Source organism: Eretmochelys imbricata, chromosome 1 (assembly GCF_965152235.1).
Source record: "Eretmochelys imbricata isolate rEreImb1 chromosome 1, rEreImb1.hap1, whole genome shotgun sequence".
NCBI lineage: Eukaryota > Metazoa > Chordata > Testudines > Cheloniidae > Eretmochelys > Eretmochelys imbricata.
The window spans coordinates 240,217,298-240,238,436 of NC_135572.1; the positions used below are offsets into that span (position 1 = coordinate 240,217,298).

At 41.8% G+C, this 21,139-nt stretch overlaps 1 protein-coding gene across 4 annotated transcripts in view; it reads right to left on the minus strand.

The window, feature by feature from the left end:
• The window catches only part of ABCC9 (ATP binding cassette subfamily C member 9), a 119,716-nt gene that overhangs the window by 40,243 nt on the left and 58,334 nt on the right, over positions 1–21,139 (minus strand). For all 4 annotated transcript variants that reach the window (XM_077807470.1, XM_077807469.1, XM_077807467.1 and 1 more), the window contains exons 17-26: positions 15,628–15,666; positions 13,910–14,011; positions 11,833–11,917; positions 10,524–10,604; positions 7,810–7,947; positions 7,087–7,212; positions 5,732–5,828; positions 2,906–3,153; positions 1,659–1,807; positions 739–808 (exon numbers count right to left, since the gene is read on the minus strand). In XM_077807470.1, the coding sequence (XP_077663596.1) occupies positions 739–808; positions 1,659–1,807; positions 2,906–3,153; positions 5,732–5,828; positions 7,087–7,212; positions 7,810–7,947; positions 10,524–10,604; positions 11,833–11,917; positions 13,910–14,011; positions 15,628–15,666 (1,135 nt within the window). The remainder of the gene's footprint in view (positions 1–738; positions 809–1,658; positions 1,808–2,905; positions 3,154–5,731; positions 5,829–7,086; positions 7,213–7,809; positions 7,948–10,523; positions 10,605–11,832; positions 11,918–13,909; positions 14,012–15,627; positions 15,667–21,139) is intronic.

Sequence of the window (21,139 nt, forward strand, 5' to 3'; positions counted from 1 at the left end):
AGTGGCATTAATTATATTCCTATCTTTTAATTCTTTATCACTTGAATCCAAGGCTTAAATTCAGCCTGAGCCCACCGAAGCAGAGCTCTGGTAAACATTTTCAAACCCGCAGAAGCCCTGGCACCTGCCTCAGGGCAGAAGCCTGAACCCTGGCGCTTCCCTCCCACCACGGGGCTGAAGTCCCTGAGCCCCAGCACCCAACCCCCTGCGGGGCTAAAGACCTTAGACATCCTGCAGCTGAAGACCGGAGCCCAGAATCAGGAGCGGGGCAGCGCCCTGGAAAATAATCTCTGAGAATTTAATCGCTGCTTGAATCTCCTATCAGTTTTTCCATTATTTTGCCCAACATTAATGTCAGGCTAGCCAGCCTATAGTCATGCTGCTAGCCCTTTTTGAATATTAGCACAAAATTAGCAGTATTACATTCTTCTGGAATTCCTTTGGTATTCCAAAATTTATTGAAATTAACCTAATCAAACTAGAAATCTCTTCAGCCCTCTCTTTTAGGACTCTTGAGTGCAAGTTATTTGGGGCTGCAGATTTTAAAATGTTTATGCCTAGTAGATGTTGTTTAGTTAGTAGTGGGCTGAAAGTAGTTAATCATCCTCATGTGATATGAATCCTTCTTTCCAAATATAGAACAGAAGTACTGATTCAATACAAATGGTGTATTTCTTCTCCAAAATGGTGGCATTAATTGGGCAAGACATTATAGAATAAATGGATCAATGTGCTCACCTGATCAATGATATTCGTATCAGCAGAGAAGCGATTTAGAATTAGCCCCAGGGGAGTTGTGTCAAAGAATCTATTGAACAAAACAGAAGCAAAAAACTATGTGAAGAGAAAGTCTGGTTTTGGAGAAATATCAACCTCAGTAAGAACTTAGGGCTACTGTCGAACCCAGTCCCCTAGAACCAGTTAGAAAATATGAAAACTACAATTTAGTCTTATACCTGAATTTGGAATGCCATCTAAATCTTATTTTAACCCCAAACTTTTAAGTCTCCTCTTCCACAACCCCCTGAAAAACTCTCAGTCCCCTTCTCTCAACTCCTCTATCCATCCTCTGGCTCCCTCAACTTGAAAGATTCATTGTAAAGTCCACCCTGCTGTCCTGGGTTAAGTTTCCAACTCCTGGGCTGGACAGGACAGTGTGTAACCTATTCACTCTTTATATGGGAACTGCAGTCACTGCATGCATGCAATCACACCCTGGGCCAACCCACCCTCCGTGCTGGGCTATGTCAAGCTCATGCAGAACCTGTCTCTTTGGAGCATAAGAAATATGGTGTGTGTCCCCCACACACAAACTCCCACCTCTGTGCATTGGAACTGATGCATTTCCACCACACTGGGAACCTTCTGTGGCCCCAAAACCTCTAGATGAATTTCAAACTGTCTGAAAACTTTGTAACTTGAAATTACTTTCAGATGAAAACCACTGGGTATGAAAAGCAGGCAGAATCTGAAATTGTATGTTTTCCAGCCTGAAAGAGGGTAATTTCCTCAGCGTCTCAGCTGGCACTTTCAGATTCTGCGGGACTTGAGGGCTGTAGGGGAATGAGCCATGCTCTTCTCAGCACTAGCTACTGTGTTACACAGCAGGTGTTCTTTGGTAGATTGGCCTCTCAGCAGGAAAATCACTTTTGCTGTACCTGATTGGTCCGAGGATGATCTTATTGAGGAGATTGTGGTGAAGGTTCTTGGCTGCTGTGAGGCCCATCCACTCCACAGTCAGGGATGTGATGAGGCAAAGGACGATCCCTGCTCCACAAAGCATGCTGAACACAGCTACATGATAAGACTAATAATAATAATAAATTAATAATACCATTAATAATAAAAGGAGAAAAAATTAATCTTGGAAATCCCCAAGGCAATGTTCTTCAGAGCTAACATCAGCTGATGTGTCAGACTCCAAAAGACTTCAATAATAATGGAACATGTGCTGCATGTTTAAATTAACGTGATTCTTTTTTTTTTTAAATATTATAAAAGGAGTTTTCAACCTATGGCCCCAATCCTGCAATTCCCTATATTTGGGTGCAGCAGATTTTCAGATTGGGGATTAATTTGGGGGCCTAATTTGTCTCAGGAAGATGCGTAATGAATCAAGTTCACTGCAGCTACTAAAGGTGAATATGCTGCAAGGTCGTGAGTTGAGGATGTTCAGCACGTTGCAGGACTGGGCCCAAGGCTTGTGAATTAGATAGGTGAACAAGTTTGGATAAATGCAAAGGTCCCCAAAACTCAGACTGAAGTAAAACAGAACTTTTCAGGAATTAAGTTTGGATAACGTCAGAAAGAAAAAAAACGTTAATTTCAAGCTCCACTGGAGGTCAGAGGGGCAGCTCCTCAGCTGGTCTAATTGGGTCATAATAATTTAGACCAGCTAAGGATCTGCCCTCTGGATTCTGCCTGGATATGAGAGGTACTGGAAATCTCATGAGAAAACTTTTACTACGTTTTCATAAGCATCTGAACTTTGGGATACTTCTTGAATCCAAATCACTGCCAGATCCTATTTAAATGGCAAAACTTTGGGTTAATTTCTCTGTTAGTATCAACGGGAACTGCTGCGTGATCAGCACTTTTGAAAATCTGGGTATTAATTTAGGTTGCTAAATGTGGATTTAGGAGCCTATTAGGCTCCAATTTTTGAAAATTTGAGTCCAAAGTTCTTCTACACTCAAACAAGTTTTAGTTTTAGTTTGACATTTGGATTAAGATTTATATTGGTTTTTAAATTAGATTAACCAATTCACCCATCTTATTTAACAATTGATGTTATAGTATCTATATTAGCTACATTCCCAATCTAACTGGTTACTAGGTTAACATAGGGTTATTTTTCAATTATTTGAGAATATTTTTGTCTGACAAGCTGTAAATTATGGCCAACCTTGTTTGAGCGTTGAGGGTCTGCGGAATCCCCTGTTTTATTTCCATTCTCCATGGATGTCCATCTTGCCAGCCAGTAATCTATGGCTACAATGACTGAGTGTTTCAAGAGCTTGGAGAAAATCATCAGAAACAGTAAGAAAAATCCTCCAGAGGTAAGATATCTCCAGCAGGTTTTCCACGGCATCTTTGTTCTAAGCCGCATTACTGTTGACATGTTATCATCATCATCTTCCTCCTCTTCTTCCTCTGTGATTCAGAGATTTGACCAAATCAGTTAGATTTTATTCAGTACCACACGGACAATCATTCATGTTGTGAGTGGGGATGGTTGACATTTTTTGAATGTTGACATTTGGATGATAATTTCACATTTTTAATTAAAAAACAGCAACACTTTTAGATATGTTTTGTGACTGTTCTTTCTTTTCTTCCACCAACTCTACAGCTTGTTAACATTTTTTGAATTTTTGAAAATAAGAAAAGGGGAAATGCCCTCACAAAATCATGTTTTTTCCATCCCTTTCAGTTGACTAGCGCTAGTTTTGTTAATAATCCTTAAGGACAGGTCTACACTATGGGGCTAAATTGACCTAAGTTATGCAACTCCAGCTACATGAATAACATAGCTGGAGTCAACGTAGCCTAGGTCAACCACGCTGGGTCGACAGGAGAAACTCTTCTGTCGACTTACCTTACACTGTTTGTTTCGGTGGAGTACCGGATACTCCAGGATAGCAATCTGTAATCGATTTAGTGGGTCTTCACTAGACCTGCTGAATTGAACCCTGATGGATAGATCACCACACCATCGATCCATGGTAAGTGTAGACATGCCCTCAATAAATCATATCTTCAGTATGGAATGCATTCATAGAAATCAGACTAGTTTTAGGATTTCCAAAAGCTTTTCTGGTGTGTTCAGCTTGTCTTTACATTATCAGATGGGGAGTGAAGCTTTTATGGATTGTTTGGGAAGCTACAGACAACTTTGTCAAACATTCCATACAGAAGAGTTGCCTCGTGTTGCTTAGCAGGGCTCTTCCTTAACATTACCTGCAATCACTACAAACTTTATCTTCATAGAAGAGGACACTATCATGTCTAACCACATCACATTGCAACATGAGGTGATGGTTGTGCTCTGTTGTAACATGCTTATGTATCACAATATGCTGCTGTGAAAACATTGCATTGTGGAAATTTGAGACACAACAAGAGTATTGAAGCTCACAGTACTTCTATGCACACTTGAGGGGAATGTAGACCTGGAGTCTTCTGACAGAACTTTCTTTTGACTTGACAGCCCTGAACTGACAGTGTCTGAAGTACTTTAGTAATTCTGAATATTATGGAGAGTCACTAATTTATCTGAAATTTCATATGTTCTGAGGCACAGAGAGTTTAAATACTTTTTCAAGATCATACAGTGAGTGAATGTGAGAACCAGGATAACAAGGAACTAGAGCACAAAGTCCTGTTAAATGTTACCCTTGAAGTTATTAATATGTATTTTACCACCTTAACCAAGTGTTTTGTCTCAGAATTCTGGAGTTGTTGGATGCTGGTGTTCTGTTGGAATGTATAGTCATGTCTCCACAGGGCCTTCAATCCCCATTCTTTATGACTTACTGAAGGAAGAAGATATCTGTACCCAGGTTATAGGACTGGTCTATTGACATGGTATTACTGCTATATCCAAGAACTAGAAGTGTGGGAAGACCTTAGTTTTTCTGCCCTCAAGACCACTGGAGACTGTACATGTTAAAGAAGTGCTATGTTCAGCCTCTGGAGCAAAGCAGTGGAGGGTATCTCTAAACCACCAAGTCATAGTGCCATCATGAGCCTTAGAAAATACCCTATATACCTCAAGTAGCATAGCCAGATGAAACACTCTACAGGGATAAACAGCCCACAAACAGAACTTATTAATTAGATAGTCAATCCAGTCAATAACTCTGCCAGTCTGTGAGTCCTTGACGTAAATCAATACTCCACTAAGCTTATGAAGCATTCAGTTAATCCCTTTATCTCTCTGGCACCATCCCACTGGCTGCCAGAACTGAATATTCCCCTGAGGGGCTCCCCAACATCCCAGAGGTGTTCTTGATAGGTCCTATTGCCAGCAGCCTATAACCCCCCAGGTAACTTTAAAAGTGACTCAGATCTGGATCACTGCCTCAAAAAATGTAGAAATTCGTGGAGACAAAAAGGTAACTTGGATGATGGGGCCACAAATACCTAGACAGATCCAGATCCCAAAATAGCAGACTAGGCTCCAGCTCTAATTTAAAAAAAAAAATCATGTTCTTCTTTAAAAGGATGTGCAAATAACTACAAGCTACTGTCAGGAGCCTGTGGGGGGTATCTCAATAGGCAGAATCAGTGGGGGCATTCATAACCATGTGACAAAACTGGAGCTAGAAGGCTAGATCCTCAGCTGGTGTAAAACAGCATAACAGAGTGACTTCCATGGAGCTACGTCGATTAACACTAGTTGAGGCTCTGGCCCAGAATTTCTCTATATATCTTTTTTTTCCCCATTTCTCTCTTACTATCTCCAGAAAATGCAGCATAGTAAATCTCTAGCTCTCCTCTATCCTTATTCCTGCACATTGTTTGCAAAACTCCATGAAGAATCCATTAAACAGCTCTAATTCTAAATAGCTCAAAGTATTGGACTTTCCACTCCTATTGCCCAAAAGAGTAAATGTCATCAACATCTTCATATCTCGTTGCCAAGAACATTTAGCAATATCTTAAGAGTGTGGCTACATGTGAATGATGCATGTTTATAGTCTACCCAGTGTGAAAAGATATAATGTACCTTCATCCTCATCTTCCAGTTGTGCTTTGGATTCTCTCGGGTACATTGCTCTTCTGAGAGTTTTTCTTTCCAAAGTAGTTTGGTCAGTTTCCATATCCTGTAACATTACATTAACTTGAGAGCCCAACCTACTGTGAGTGTCATTATTTTAGTGTAAGCAAGGTGATGCCAGAGACAATGGAAGTTCATTTGCATCTGAGTCCACAGGAAAAGCAAATTGAGGGAAGCATGAGGAAGACAGGATGGCATCAGCTTCCTGGAGCACAAGCAGCAGGGGAGAAAACATTACTTGGGGATACACTTCAGAAGAATATATTTCAAAGGTTTAATGCACTATAAAAAGAAGGGGAGAGAACCCCTTACCTATCTAACACTTAAGGGACAAAAGAGGAAAGCGCTCTTGAAATCTGTGAAAGGTGAATCCTTCAGCCATATGGGTTGAAGATTCTGAGAAATTGCCTGAAACCGGTATTGTAATCTGTTCAATTTAAGACTCTAAAAAGCATGTTTTACTTTTGTTTTATTTGTAACCATTTCTGTCTCTATTACTCTTGCTTAGTATCACTTAAATCTATGTTCTCCATTAATAAACCTATACTTACTTTTATTATAAACCATCTCAGTGCTGTGTATTAAGGTGAAGAATGTGTCCTCAGCTGGGCTAAGATGTTAGTATGTGTGTAGTGCCTCTCTGGAGATAGCAGACTTAATAATTTGTGTGAGAGTCCACTGAGAGCAGTGGACACTGCAAGGAGATGTCTCGGAGGAACTCAGGACCTGGGGTTCACTAAATGTTACCTGCGAGCACTGTTCCCTCTAAGCTGTGCACGTGTACGCATGCACACAGACCCTAAACCCCGCGCACAAGGCGAAACACCGCGCGCACAAAAATTTGCACAGAAGCACAAAAATTTGCACAGAAGAAATTTTTTGCGCACACAGCCTGTCAAAAATTTGCACAGAAGAAATTTTTTGCGTACGTGGCTTGTCAAAAATTAGAGGGAACATTGCCTGCGAGGCAAGGATTAGACTGGAAGAACCTTGAGGAGTTTGCTGGTGAGGTGGATAGACTGGTATGGCAGAGAGCTGACACAGTTTAAGCTCCAGCAAAACTCTCTCTTGCTGAGACAGAGGGGTAACACAGAAGCCTATGTTTCTGGTCTCCCTGAAGAGCCCAGAACACCGAGTCACTGCACTCAAAATCCTCCCATGAGGTCTACTGATGTGCAGAATTCCACCCATCAATCAACCTGAGAGGAGAATTTCACCATAAGTACATTAGAATGGACTCAGACATGAATCAACATTCAAGATGCTTTGCTACAATGCACCCTCGTCCCACTCTCTGTCATTACCTTTTCTAATTCTTGGTCTTGACGATTCATCAGAGTTTTCCAGTGCTCATACAGTTCAACATCTTTGGTCTGGATGTCCTTCAATGTCCCTTCTCTGAGCACATAACCATCCTTCATAGCTATAATCTAGAAAAGAGGATTATCAATACGTCTACTCAACAACGTGACATAATCACTGCTTTTGGAACAATGCTGAAGATCTCAATGTGAATGAGTTAAAACTCACAACTGGGCTAATTTCAGTGTTCATTGTACCCAATGGCTGCACATTTTATCAATAGCTTTTAAAAGTTATTTTGTCAAGATATATCTTACAATGAAACTATTACAGGAAATAGTTATTTGTGGACATATTGCTTCAAAAGAAAGAGGACAAGGTATAATTAATAATAGAATAATTGTTTGTATAGCACATTTCAATCAAAGATCGTAAGCAGCTTTGATTTATAAGCTATGTGCCAATTACTTGTCCATGGTTAAATGGAAGTAAAGTTCAAATAAAATATTTTTCACTCCATACCAGTCAGTGTTGCAGACCTACAAGTGGAATACAGGGCTAGGACCTCCATGCCCACTGCAAGAACAGATGGTAGGATGGCTCTTAGCAGAACAATCGTTTAAACACTATAGATTCACCTTCAACTATATCCCCACCGAGGGCCCATGGAGGTGACCACAGTCCTTACAATGTGATAAACTGGCAAGTGGTGGCTCCCCTCTTACCCAGTCCGCATGTGGCAGATATTGTAATTTATGTGTCACCAGAATAAGTGTCCTTTTGTCTTCCTGGAGGAACTTCAAGATACCTTCCTGCATCAAGTGATCACTTAAGTGAATGTCCAGTGCAGAGAATGGATCATCCTGCAATTGGATAAAAGAAAAATTGGGGCAGAGAGCTAGGTGTGACATTACACCCTATACTCTTCATAGAAATATGGTTATGATATGAATATGGCATAACTAAGATATACTTTATGCAAGCTGGCTCATGTAAGGTATCATTGGAAAGGTTATAATTTACTGAATGTGATTATCCAATTTGTATGCATGAATCATTTCTGTATCTAAAGTTAGGAATATTGACTATGTAACAGTTGCATCAGACAACAGGCAATCCTCCTGAATGATCCATTTAAGAAGGACAATAGAACTCTGATGATACTAATCTCCCACCTTCCTGAGGTGCTTCCTGGGATGCTGCATTGACACTACAATGTCAGGTGATAATGTCACCTGATGAAAAGTACTCCCTTGGACACTCCTGGTACTTTTCCACTGTAGGGGGTGGGGATAAACAACAAATTATTTTTAAGGGCTGGGAAGGGAGTTGATCTGGTGTCTCTCCTCCATTGCCTACCCAAGAAGAAGGACTGCTGAAAAAACCTGAAGGGACAAAGGAACTAACCTGAAGGGAAAGACAGGGGTGAGTCCAGACTGAGACAGGGGTCCAGTCTGTAAGAAGAAATAACTGGAACTCTGAGCTACAGAAACTCTGCATCCTGCCTAATTCAACATTTAGGGTGAGAAATTACGTTTTGTAACCTTTCAGAGTAGCAGCCGTGTTAGTCTGTATTTGAAAAGGAGTACTAGTGGCACCTTAGAGACTAACCAATTTATTTGAGCATAAGCTTTCGTGAGCTACAGCTCACTTCATCGGATGTAGCTCACGAAAACTTATGCTCAAATAAATTGGTTAGTCTCTAAGGTGCCACTAGTACTCCTTTTCATTTTGTAACCTGTTTCTTTAGTGAATCAAGCTTAGTTTGTGTGTTTTGTTTTGTTTGCTTAGTAATCTATTTTGTTCTGTTTGCTATCTCTTATAATCACTTAAAATCTGTCTTTTGTAGTTAATAAACTTATTTCTTGTTTATAACATTACCCAGTTTGTGCAATTCCTATCTTGGGGGTTGGGGTGGGGGCAATGTGAAGAAGCTGTGCATCTCTCTCTTCACATTGAGGGAGAGGGCAAATTTTATATGAGCTTGTGCTGTGCAGATTTTTCTATACAGTGCAAGACAATATACCTTTGGGTCTGCACTCCAAGAGAGGGGGGCACTTGAGTGCTGGGGCAAGTCCCTTAAGCTGAGTCTTCCTAGAGCTGATCTTAGTGTCTGTATCTTTCTGCAGCTGGGTGTGGTGCTGCCTGGGTGTGTGCTAAAGGAGGCTTAAGAACCTGGCTCAGCAAGACAGGGCAAAGGGGGCCCAGCCTGGTGGAACAGGCAAGCTCAGTGGTATCCCAGTACCTTAGGTGGCATCTTAAAGGGGGGCAACCTGTCACAGTATGTACCAGAGTTTATCTATTTTGTTCTTTTAAACATTTAACCTATTCTAAAAAAAAGCAAACAGCTGAAATTACTAAAGTGCTATCTGTTGCCATAATGCTAATCTGTATCATCTTTAGTGAGAGGGCTAAAGTGGAAAACAATAAGAAAGATAAAACCTTTACTCTTAAGCCTGTAGTAAATCACTCAGATTCTCCTTGTGACTTTTTGGTTTCCCCTCTGAAACACCTGGCACTGGCCACTGTCGTAAGACAGGATACTGGGCTAGATGGATCTTTGGTCTGACCCAGTATGGCTGTTATGTTATGTTCTATTTCTGAGTCAATTTAGTGCTGGTTCCAGACTGACACTCTTGGAAACTAGAGATGGACCTGAACTGGAACACCAGATTTGGAATCCTCCCCCAAAATTTGGGGAAATTCAGATTCAGATTCAAATTTTAGACCTGAGCCTATTTCAACAGCTAACTGATGTCATCTGATACAGCTGAGTACGTGCCAATGCAAGCTTCCTCCAAGCCTGACTCATTAATATGCCTGTAATTCCACCTGGAGAGAGAACCTGGAAGGATGAGAGAGTAGTTCAGACTCCAGTCCTTTGCCTCTCTCCACTGTCTCTACCAGCAAGGATGCCAATTGTGTTGGCAAGTTTTTTATGCAAACACTTTTCCTCTAAGAACTAAGGTGAGTCCACCAATTTTTATTTTGCCTAGGAATCAAACAGCCATCACATGGGTGATGACTTTCAGAAACTGTCAACATACACTGAATTGGGAGTAGTAACAGAGAAGTGAAAGGCCATGTATCCCATTGCTAAACCCTAAGTCCACTTATTCCTCACAAAAGGCTAAATTGTGATACCCTGACTCTTCAAAAAAATCCCATTGATTTCATTGGGATGATGTGTGGTACTCACTGTGAGTATGGGTATCAGAATCCTGTCCAAATCTTTTTACACTGAACTACGTAACAGGGCCTCTTTCACCAACCTCCTAATATATTCTGCTACTGCTTCTGGTCATTGTTTATTTGTTCTTTTTCCTGTCTCTGCATTCTGGATTCAAATGTAGATATAGGTCCCTGTAGGAAAGCTAAATATAAGGGCAACATTTTTATTATGAAGTCTGCATATTTCATATTTAAAAAAAAATCTTACCAAGAAGACAATGTTGGTGTTTTGATAGAGTGCTCGAGCTACACAGATTCTCTGCCGTTGGCCGCCACTTAAGTTAATCCCCTAGTGAATATAACAGGTCATAAAAATGGGTCTTTTGAATAAATGAAATGATTTGTGTATGACAAGACATTGAAAAATGCCAGGTTTTTTTTTAAACCACCCAAAGAAGTTTCCTTAGAATTTTTCTAAGTGTTGGATATAAGGTTAGTCCTGTTGGTAAACAAATACAGTCAGAGAAAGAAACTGTTATTATTAGTGCAATTTCATATAAACTAATCACCAATAACTTAGATGTTATAAAGTTCTTCTCCTAGAAGGGTAGGACTGTCTTTGGCTGTGTGTTTCAAATGATACTGGCATCAAATTATGCCAGGAAAATATGGAAGACTGTGATCAAAAGAGGCTTCTGAATAGCAGCAGGGGAGAACAGCCCCTCTCCACTCTAACCCCTCTACTCTGGTAGATTTAAAAGAATTAAAAAATAAAAATAATGGTGGAGCTATTTAAAAGGTGTTTTATAGGAAAATTGATTGTTTTAGTTTGTCAGTTTAATAATATTTAAGTTTACAGTATCAATATAAGAGCTTGGAAGTAAAACTCCCACTGGATTAAGGTCAGTGGCACAGATCTTGACTTTTTTTCTGTGCTCTTGACACAGGACTTCATTTTTGTTTACACTAAGGGCCATTTTGCCCATTCTAGCCATGTGAAGGGGCTTAGATTGTGTATAAATTACATTTACACCCACTTTAAAGCCCCTTTATCCTTCCAGAGTGCAATAGAGTGGCCACAGTATAAATGAGAATCAGGGTCAGAGCGTAAAATGAACACAGTGGAGTTATATCAGGAGTGAAACCTTCTCTTTGTTTTTCTTGAGTCTGCACAGCATTAGTCTCCTAAATGACTTCATTTTCCATGATGTATCATAAAAAGAATGCAGGGGCTCCACGGCACTTAAGGAAAAAATAAATGCACAGGGCCAGATTCTGACCTGAGAAGCCAACAGAGTTGCTCAGATTTATACCTAGATACCTAAGTTTTGATTCTAGGCTAAGGTGCCTTAGGGAGTACATGATAATGCTGACTAGCATCAGAGCAGCTGGAATTTTTTGATTGCTAGGTTTCATGAATATCTATGATGGCATATAAGTTAATATGGAATTATAATAAATATTAATAAATACAACTATTACTAATGTTTACCAGGCTTGCAGCTCAATACAATCTAGAAATGGGATACCCATCACACAAATCAGGCTGTCATAAAAACTTCCACCTCTTTATTTACCCTCTCTCCAATTTCTGTTTGATCACCAAATGGTAATAGGTCAATGTCCGGCTGCAGAGAGCATGCATCCGTAACAGCTTTGTATCTGCAGAGAAAAAAAGATTATTCTTATGGAAAAGCAACCAGACTGGATAAAACAAAAACCTCCTTCCAAAACTCAGACTTAATCTATTGGTGAAGTTCAAAAGAGTTTAGCTAACTTTAAAAGGGACTCAAGTGAAGCCTTTACAAAAAGCCACCTTTATTAGTGACTTCAATGAAGCTAGGCTAATTTACACCAGCTGAGATTCTGGCCCCCGAATTTGTGGATGCTTATCTGTATTTTGTGAGATCTGCCCATCATTAATTGCTAGCAAGTGAACTGAGTGGCATATCATAGGAAAGCATATGCTGAAATGTGTATTAATGAATTTTTAATAACTTAAAGCAAAGTGCGTGTTGCCAGTAAAAATTCCTAGATTATAGCAATTTGTTTTCCTAAAATCAAGTCACTTTTCCCTCTGCATTTGTTGGCTGACTATTTAAATGAACACAGAAAGTAAGTGTTGGATAAGAGTAGTCAGAACCAGGCACAAAAGAGCTCTGTTTTGATTTTCAGTACCCCTATGCTTCCAGTGGGGCACCAGTTACCACTGGCTTGAGGTAGGCACACAGCAGGTAGGCCTGTCTTCAGCACAGTAATATCAAATGGTATGGTGTTTTGTAATGTGGTGCTCTGATATCCACCAGACCAGGACTGGATTAAGGTATGGACGCAATAGAACCATGCCTAGGTCCCCTGCTCCAGAGTCATATGATGACATCAGAACCTCAGCTTGATTTCAAAAGTAGAAAACATGTTTCTGGTCTCCACAGTTTCCAAGAAAAGCTTGTAAACATGCCCCACATGTAACAGATGCCATGATATTTGTCTAAGGCTTGGTCTATGTTACAGACTTATGTCAGAATAACTGTGTTGCTCAGTTGGAAAGTCCACACCCCTGAGCAATGTAGTTATACTGACCTATCCCCTGGTGTAGCCAAGGCTACGTTGACTGGAGGGCTTCTCCCGCTGACATAGCTACTGCCTCTTGGGGAGGTGGAGTACCTACGCCGACCAGAGAAGCTCTCCCACCAGCGTAGGTAGCATCTTCACAAAGTGCTACAACTGCACCACTGCAGTGCTGTATGTGTAGACGAGCTCTGAGTGTGCAGACAGCCCCCATCAGGAAAAAGGAGCAACAGCCCGTTAGAGCCAAGGAGAAAGCCCCAGACCTGCTGCCAGCGCAGAGTAGTCCTGCTGTTCAGAGAGGGGCCACCCTTCCACTTCTTGGTCAGGGGGAAGAGGTCCTGTTGCTTTTCCCACTCCTGCTCCATGTGTACTCACTGCTGGGATGGTGGCTGTGGAGAGCATCCAGGTTGGGTGTGCCTCAAATTTGGCTTAATCTGGCCCCGCATTTGGCCGTAACCTCAGAGCATTAAGCTACTTCCTCTCGGGACCCAGATGAATAAGCAGCTGCTTTTCTGAAGCAGGAACCCTCTATACCTAACAGCCAGACTATGGCTTTCACCCACCGGTCTACACTGAGGGCAGTGCTGAACTGCAGTGCCCTTTGAGGAGCAATGGAGGCACAATCCCACCCTGATCTCCTCAGTACACAGTGGGAGCACGTAAGCTGCAACGTGCCTTTGGCCAGCCAAATTCAGAAAAATTTACGAAGAGAGCACTTCCTGTGTCCTCAGAGCAGGAACTGCCATTCTCCCTGGCCCTTACAAGGAGTGACCTCCCTACTATGCAAGACCCAGGAACCATAATATATAATAATGGACTTAGAAGCTAAGAGCCCATTCTACCTCCCTTTCTGCCCCACCCATCCTATACCTCTTGCTAGCTCAATACATCAGCAGTTCCCATTGTTACAGTCCACTCCTGGGAGTGAAAGTGTCAGTAATTGCCTCCTATGTCCTCTCCATAAAATCCCTTCAGTGAGTTTAGGGTCTTTTACACCTCTTTATCCACCCCTTTGCTCCCCTCCTCCTCTGTCAGGAAGGGAATCTAGCCCTTAGGTTCCATAACACTAAGAAAATTGATAATTACCTCTGTTTGTTAAAAGGACTTCCAAAGATAATGTTTTCCTCCACCGTAGCATTCAACAGCCATGGCTTCTGTGCTGCATAAGCCACAGAATATCTGTTTCTACTGGAAAAATTAAAACCACACCAATAAAATAGATTATCTTGAAGTGTCTTATGAACAGAGTTAACAATATGCATTAAAAAAAACAGAGGTGAAGGTAATGTACTATAAAAGAAACTGTAACAAAAGAGAAGACAAAAGCTTTAAAGGAAGAGGTTACATCAGAGAAGCATCCACCCTCTATCCTGAAGTAAAGGTCTGTGTTCTAGGTTGTACTATTTAGACACTGCTTTAAATGGCTTGTTACTGGGCCAGAGATGGTATATGGAATGTAAGTCCAATAGCAAACTGCAAATGTCAAAACCACCATTCCGTCCATTGTTAAATATGAGTGTAAATTAAAAGACTAGAAAATGTACCAGAGTGGGATAGTGTTTTCTAACATCAAAACCAGCTACTTGGAAAGTAGTGTAAAAAATGGATGTTACCAGCCCATTTGTCTTATTGCTTTTTAGTATGTTTGTTATTTTAAACTACCGTTTGCTTGCAATACAATTTTTCAGCAGATGCTATTTTTCTTACATGTAGGTCCATGTTAACATTGCAATGGATTGCAATGATACACTAAAGTAGAACAACTCTGTATGAATCAGAAGGAATCACTATGGTCTGTTAAGTAAATATAATGCATACTTTGAAATGTGCCTCAATACATAGTGATATATATAGTGTGTGACTACTTTGCCCTTTACTCTAACTGTTTTGTTTATGTATTCTGGCGGATAAGATTCTGTGATATCAGCCATCTTTCTGAGACTTCTGCAACACTTAGGCAAGCAGATGTGAATTGAGTGATGAAGCGTCCATCTTAACGATCATTGTCTTCGTGTATGTTGCTTCAGATTACAACCTTACTATTAATTTAACATAGTAGGTGTCTGTGATTTGCTGTAGAGAGAGAGAGGGTGCTATGCTATTGGTTAGAAATATGGGTTAGAAGCATTCAGCATCATCCCATAACTTGTAGAAGACCCAGAAATCTGCTCAACTATGTTAATATTTCTCCTTAGGTTATCAGGTATCAGGTAACACAGTGGTTCCCAACCACAAGTATGGGGGCAACTACTGGTATAGTACTTCTGCCATTTGTGACAGGTATTTTTGGCGACATCTCCAAAGTGACTTGAATAGGAACAACACTGGCCCCTTAATGATGAGCTTCCACATAGCGTTGCCGTTCACCCCACATTCACTGTGTGCGCAACTGTGAGACTAGGATTTGGAGCGGCACAGGATTCACTGCTGGTTACAGAACATACAAGCAAATGGGAGGCTGCAGGCTTCAGCGTTACAACTTGACATCTGTGGGCCCCATCCTGCTGGATGCCGAGTGCCCTAAACTCCCAGTGATGTCAACGAAAGTTGAGAGCACTTAACACTTTGCAGGAAAGGCTTAGCGCCTCTCGTGGGCTGGCCTTTAAACAGGTGTTCTGGCATAACTGCCTAAAAACGATTGGGAACCACTGCATTTAACAAAACTGCTAGTTAATCTTTTAGAAAGTTATCACCAATGTGGTGAGGAGACAAGGAAATGACTGAAAAATACAAAGCTGAAGGTTCAAGGAGATTCCGAGGAAACAAATGATTCTGATCAAATACACTGCAAATGGAAATAATACCTTCTGGTTGCTTCACAAGAAGGGTCAGTTTCATTTATGCTGTAAGTTATGGGAAACGATGTTTAGTATTCAGGAAATAGATACAGTAACTTTTTATGTGCACATTTCACATATGGGAAAAATGGGTTGGGTACACATTTGAAAGGCTGAATTCCAACATTGATTTTTCTTTTAAAGGGTAAATACAATAATGCCTCACTTAAAGTCGTCCCGGTTAACATTTTGTTGTTATGTTGCTGATCAATTAGGGAACATGCTCATTTAAAGTTGCGCAATGCTCCCATATAATGTTGTTTGGCAGCTGCCTGCTTTGTCCACTGCTTGCAGGAAGAGCAGCCCGTTGCAGTTAGCTGGTGGGGGCTTGGAACCAGGGTGGACCGGCAGCCCCCCCATCAGCTCCCCACTCCCCTAAGTTCCCTGTGCAGCAGTCGCCAAGCAGGCTACCAATTGCCAGCAGTTCAGCTGTCCCTCCCCCACTGCCATCTGCTGCTCCTGCCCTCTGCCTTGGAGCTGCTCCCGGGAGCCTCCTGCTTGCTGTGCAGGGGAGGGGGGCTAATGTCAGGGTGTCCCCCGCACTCCTTTACCCTATTGGGCCATCTCCACAGAACGGGGCGGGGGAGGGGAGCACGACGGGACTCAGGATGGAAGGAGCTTGCTGGCAGCAGCTGCTGTCTCAACTTGCTGATCTACTTAAAAAGGTAATGTACTTAGAGTGGGGTCAGCATACTGAAAGGGGCAATGACTGTCTCTCTCTCTCTCTCTCACACACACACACGGTGCGTGTCTTTGTCTCTCTCTGCCATGCTGTCTTCCCTCCCTCCATTTGTGCTGCCTTGTAGAGTGTGAGGCTACATTAACAACAACGTGTTAACCTTTGAGGGCTCAGCCAAATGCTAGTTCATCATTTATCAGGAAGGCATTCCCTGGGAAATATCCCACCCTCTTCCACCCTCTAACTTCACCACCTCAACCAAGCTAAGCAACTCCCATTGGCTGCTTCCATGATCAATGATATTAACAGGAACAGGAAGCAGGGAGAGAAGAAACCAGGCAGAGTGCAGTAGAGAAGCCAGGCCGGCTGCATTAAGCAGAAGCAGTTTTTCCCTGAGTACAAGCCTAAACTGATGCAGAGACTTGGGTGTGGACACTAAATTTGGGAGCCTGAGTCTGGGGCCCGATGAAATTATTATGGTAGTGATTTCTGGAATGAGGACCTGTTTGCTGTAATGATTCCTGGGCTGAAGGCTTATTAAAAGGGATATAACCTCTAGTTAATGTGTGTTGACTTCTCCTGGCCCTAAGCTGCTAAACTGACAGCTATTGCTGCTCCACTTGGGGAAATTAAGTTGTGGCACACGTAAGTGGTGTTCTGGGATTGCCTGCACATTTACAGGATCAACAACCAGAGGGTGTTCTGAGGTCACAGATGAAGAACCACTGTTCCCTTTTTGGAAGGGTGGAAGAGCCACAGTTGCTATTTTGGGACCTTGTCTAACCAGAGCTGTCTCTGTATTCAGAAACAGATTCCTATCTTCACTATCATGGAAAAATATTTCCAAGGTACGAGAGAGAGGGAAATAGAGGCCTTTGAGACTAAAAAGAGGGAAGAAGTTAGTCCCACGGAAAAAAGAGAGATTAGAACCTCTCATTTAAAAAAACCCCTCAGATCATCTTCCTTAACAAACAGCGGCGAGTCACAGTAGTGGGAGAAGGACTGAGGAAACACACCCAGCATATACGTCTAGAACTGCCAACAGAAGAATAATTTTTAAAACTTTGGGACCAATGCTATGGTGCTTACTACTAGAGCGAACAGATTGTAATAACTAAATTTCCCATTAGAATCAATGAGATAAGTTGTATGAGTAATGGGACTTTTAAGCCCCCTGTTCAGCAACCCATCCCTCTTCAACTAGGTGCGTAAACACATGCTTAATTTCTACTGACTTCAGTTGGACAAAAGCACATGTTTAAAGTTAAGCATATACTTATGTGCTATGCTGAATCAGGGATTCAATAACGAAGGATTTGATCCTTTACTTTTATACTCATAGAAAGTTTACTTCTCAATGTATCCTAGACTGGACCTTTTTAAACACTAACATATCTCTAACTCTGCCTCTTGTTCTCCTGCAAAACAAATACAGAGGGATGCAAATTAAGGCTACAGCTCTATGATTACAGTGGAAGTATAGAGTTCTCACTTAATCTGCAGGCTCAACAGGGCAATGAAGATTCAGGGCCCCAACCATATGGATGCCCTCCAGCTGCATGAGAAACTTCCACTGAGGACTACCTTCCAGCCTCTCCATATAACCAGGGCAGAACCAGTAGCCATGTTGACACTGGCTATCTACCTATTTATCCCTAAAGGAGGTCTTTATAATACCCATCACGGTGTTATCTAACCTTGTGTGGTAGCCATTAGTAAGGGTTTGCTACCTACTTTAAGTTCGACAACGAAACAAGTACAGTGCGTGGCAGTATTCCAAGTTCTGAAGTGCATGATATTTCCATGAAAAGGGCTTTATTTGGATGCAGGTATTTGTAATCCTTATCTAATTTTGTTCATTTAATGTTTTTTACTCTATTTGAAAAAATATCCACATTTCCCCAGACCGGATCACTGCTAGTTACACCAGAGTTAAGTCTGAAATTATGAAAAGCACTGAATTGATTAGATTGATCAGTCATTTTCCATATGATTACTTTGATTTTGTATGCTAATCTGTTAGCCAAATTTATTTAAAATCAAGGTTTCAAGGGAAAGTTAAAAATAGTCTTAGCTGCAGATTGGACTACTGTCAATAAAAAGGAGTACTTGTGGCACCTTAGAGACTAACAAATTCATTTGAGCATAAGCTTTTGTGAGCTACAGCTCACTTCATTGGATACATAGTGAGCTGTAGCTCATGAAAGCTTATGCTCAAATAAATTTGTTAGTCTCTAAGGTGCACAAGTACTCCTTTTCTTTTTGCGAATACAGACTAACACGGCTGTTACTCTGAAACCTGACTATTGTCAATGTATCCTAGACTGGACCTTTTTAAACACTAACATATCTCTAACTCTGCCTCTTGTTCTCCTGCAAAACAAATACAGAGGGATGCAAATTAAGGCTACAGCTCTATGATTACAGTGGAAGTATAGAGTTCTCACTTAATCTGCAGGCTCAACAGGGCAATGAAGATTCAGGGCCCCAACCATATGGATGCCCTCCAGCTGCATGAGAAACTTCCACTGAGGACTACCTTCCAGCCTCTCCATATAACCAGGGCAGAACCAGTAGCCATGTTGACACTGGCTATCTACCTATTTATCCCTAAAGGAGGTCTTTATAATACCCATCACGGTGTTATCTAACCTTGTGTGGTAGCCATTAGTAAGGGTTTGCTCCAACTTTTGTTTTGTCCCTGTTTTACAGCTGGTTTCTGGGCCCTCACATATTCTTTGCACAGCAGAGGCTTACATACCCTCTACTCTCTGTAGAGCCTATACAGAGGGCAAGGAGCATTCTGCTTAGCTGCTCTCCCCCTCTGCTTGGCTCCTCCATGGCATTTTCTGAGGATTTGGTTCTCTCCACACCACACATCTGTGTGTGGTATGCAAACAGATATGCCTCTGTAAAGTCTGGATGGGAACTTTCCAACTCAGCCCTACAAAAAGGGCTGAACTCTAACAATGATTCTGGATAGCCCCCATGCCCTATTATAGTGGAAGCCTGCCCAGACAGTTACTTATCAGAACAGTTGGAAGCCAGCCTCACACCTCAGGCTTTTGATTGCTGCAAACCCCAGCACATGCAGTGGAAAAGAGCAGCCGTCCCTGGGGCTTACAACCCCAGAACGATGTGGAAGCTGAGCCCCAGAGAAAACCTGGCCCATAACTAGGGCCCTTACCAAATGCACGGCCATGAAAAACAAGTCACGGACCGTGAAATCTTGTCTCCCCCGCATGAACTCTGGTCTTTTGTGTGCTTTTACCCTATACTACACAGATTTCACAGGGGAGACCAGCCTTTCTCAAATGGGGGGTCCTGACCCAAAAGGGAGTTGCAGGGGGTCACAAGGTTATTTTAGGGGGGCGTCATGGTATTGCCACCCTCACTTCTGCGCTGGGTGGCCGGAGAGTGACGACTGCTGGCCGGGCACCCAGCTTTGAAGGCAGTGCCTCCTCAGCGACAGCGCAGAAGTAAGGGTGGCAACACCAGACCAGGCCACGCTTACTGCTGCGCTGCTGCTGGCGGTGGCTCCGCCCTCAGAGCTGGGCTCCCGGCCGGCAGCCGCCGCTCTCCAGCAGCCCAGCTCTGAAGGCAGGGCCGCCACCAGCAGCAGCACAGAAGTAAGGGTAGCAGTACCGCTAATCCCTCCCCCCACACAATAACCTTGAGATCCGCCCCCCCCACCCCACACAACTCCGTTTGGGGTCAGGACCCCTACAATACAACACCCTGAAATTTCAGATTTAAATAGCTGAAATCATGAAATTTACAATTTTTAAAATGACCTATGACCGCGAAATTGACCAAAACGGACCATGAATTTGGTAGCTCCCTTCCCATAAAACCTATCCTGGGCAAGTTCTCTAAAAGGAAGGTGCACAGAAACTCTTTCTCTTTCTTTCCCTAACATACATGCCTAGTTTCATCCCCAGAGGAAGTAGTTACAGCTCTCACTGCTCTCCAAGTTGCACTAGTTTATCCAAGGGCTGATTTTGGCCACAATGGTCCAAAATCTACTTTGACTTGCACCAATATAAATCCAGATGAATTACTTCAGATTTACATCAGTGCAATTGAGGGCAGAATTCAGCCTAGTGGTACTATACCTACATTACTATTGCAGAGGTTTCTAGGGAATTTACCCAGTCTGTATCTCATCCCTTTGCATATTCCTGGATCAGCAGATATAGTAACTCATGTATGCAGAATTACATGGGAAGGAAATTAAGAAAGTAATTAGAACTTTTATTATGATTTTGTAAAATACATCAACAGGATTCATTTAGTCAATACTTCAGGTATCAAAGATGAAATAACTTCCTTAAGATTGCCCAACCTAGATTAAAGTTAGCTCATCTCGAGATGCAGTATTGTAGAACTTGCTTGTTATCAGTAAGAACTGCGACTCATTTGGTATGATTTAACTTTGCTGTCTAGATTTACATAGCGTATCGGAATGTTTATAAGATGACGCTTTTGAGGATGGTTACTGGAATGATGTAAATATGAATTGCTGCCTCCTTTTACCTGCCTCTTACAAAGGAAATGACTAATCTGAAAGGAATATCCTCCTTAAATGTTTTAAATAAATAAATGGCAACCATGCATCCGATGAAATGAGCTGTAGCTCACGAAAGCTTATGCTCAAATAAATTGGTTTGTCTCTAAGGTGCCACAAGTCCTCCTGTTCTTTTTGTGTTATTACTGTAGGTCATGTATTCTAATTGACACCCAACTCTCTACTCCTATTTCTTTAACAAAAGTTATTCTTCCATGGGTTCTAACTATACC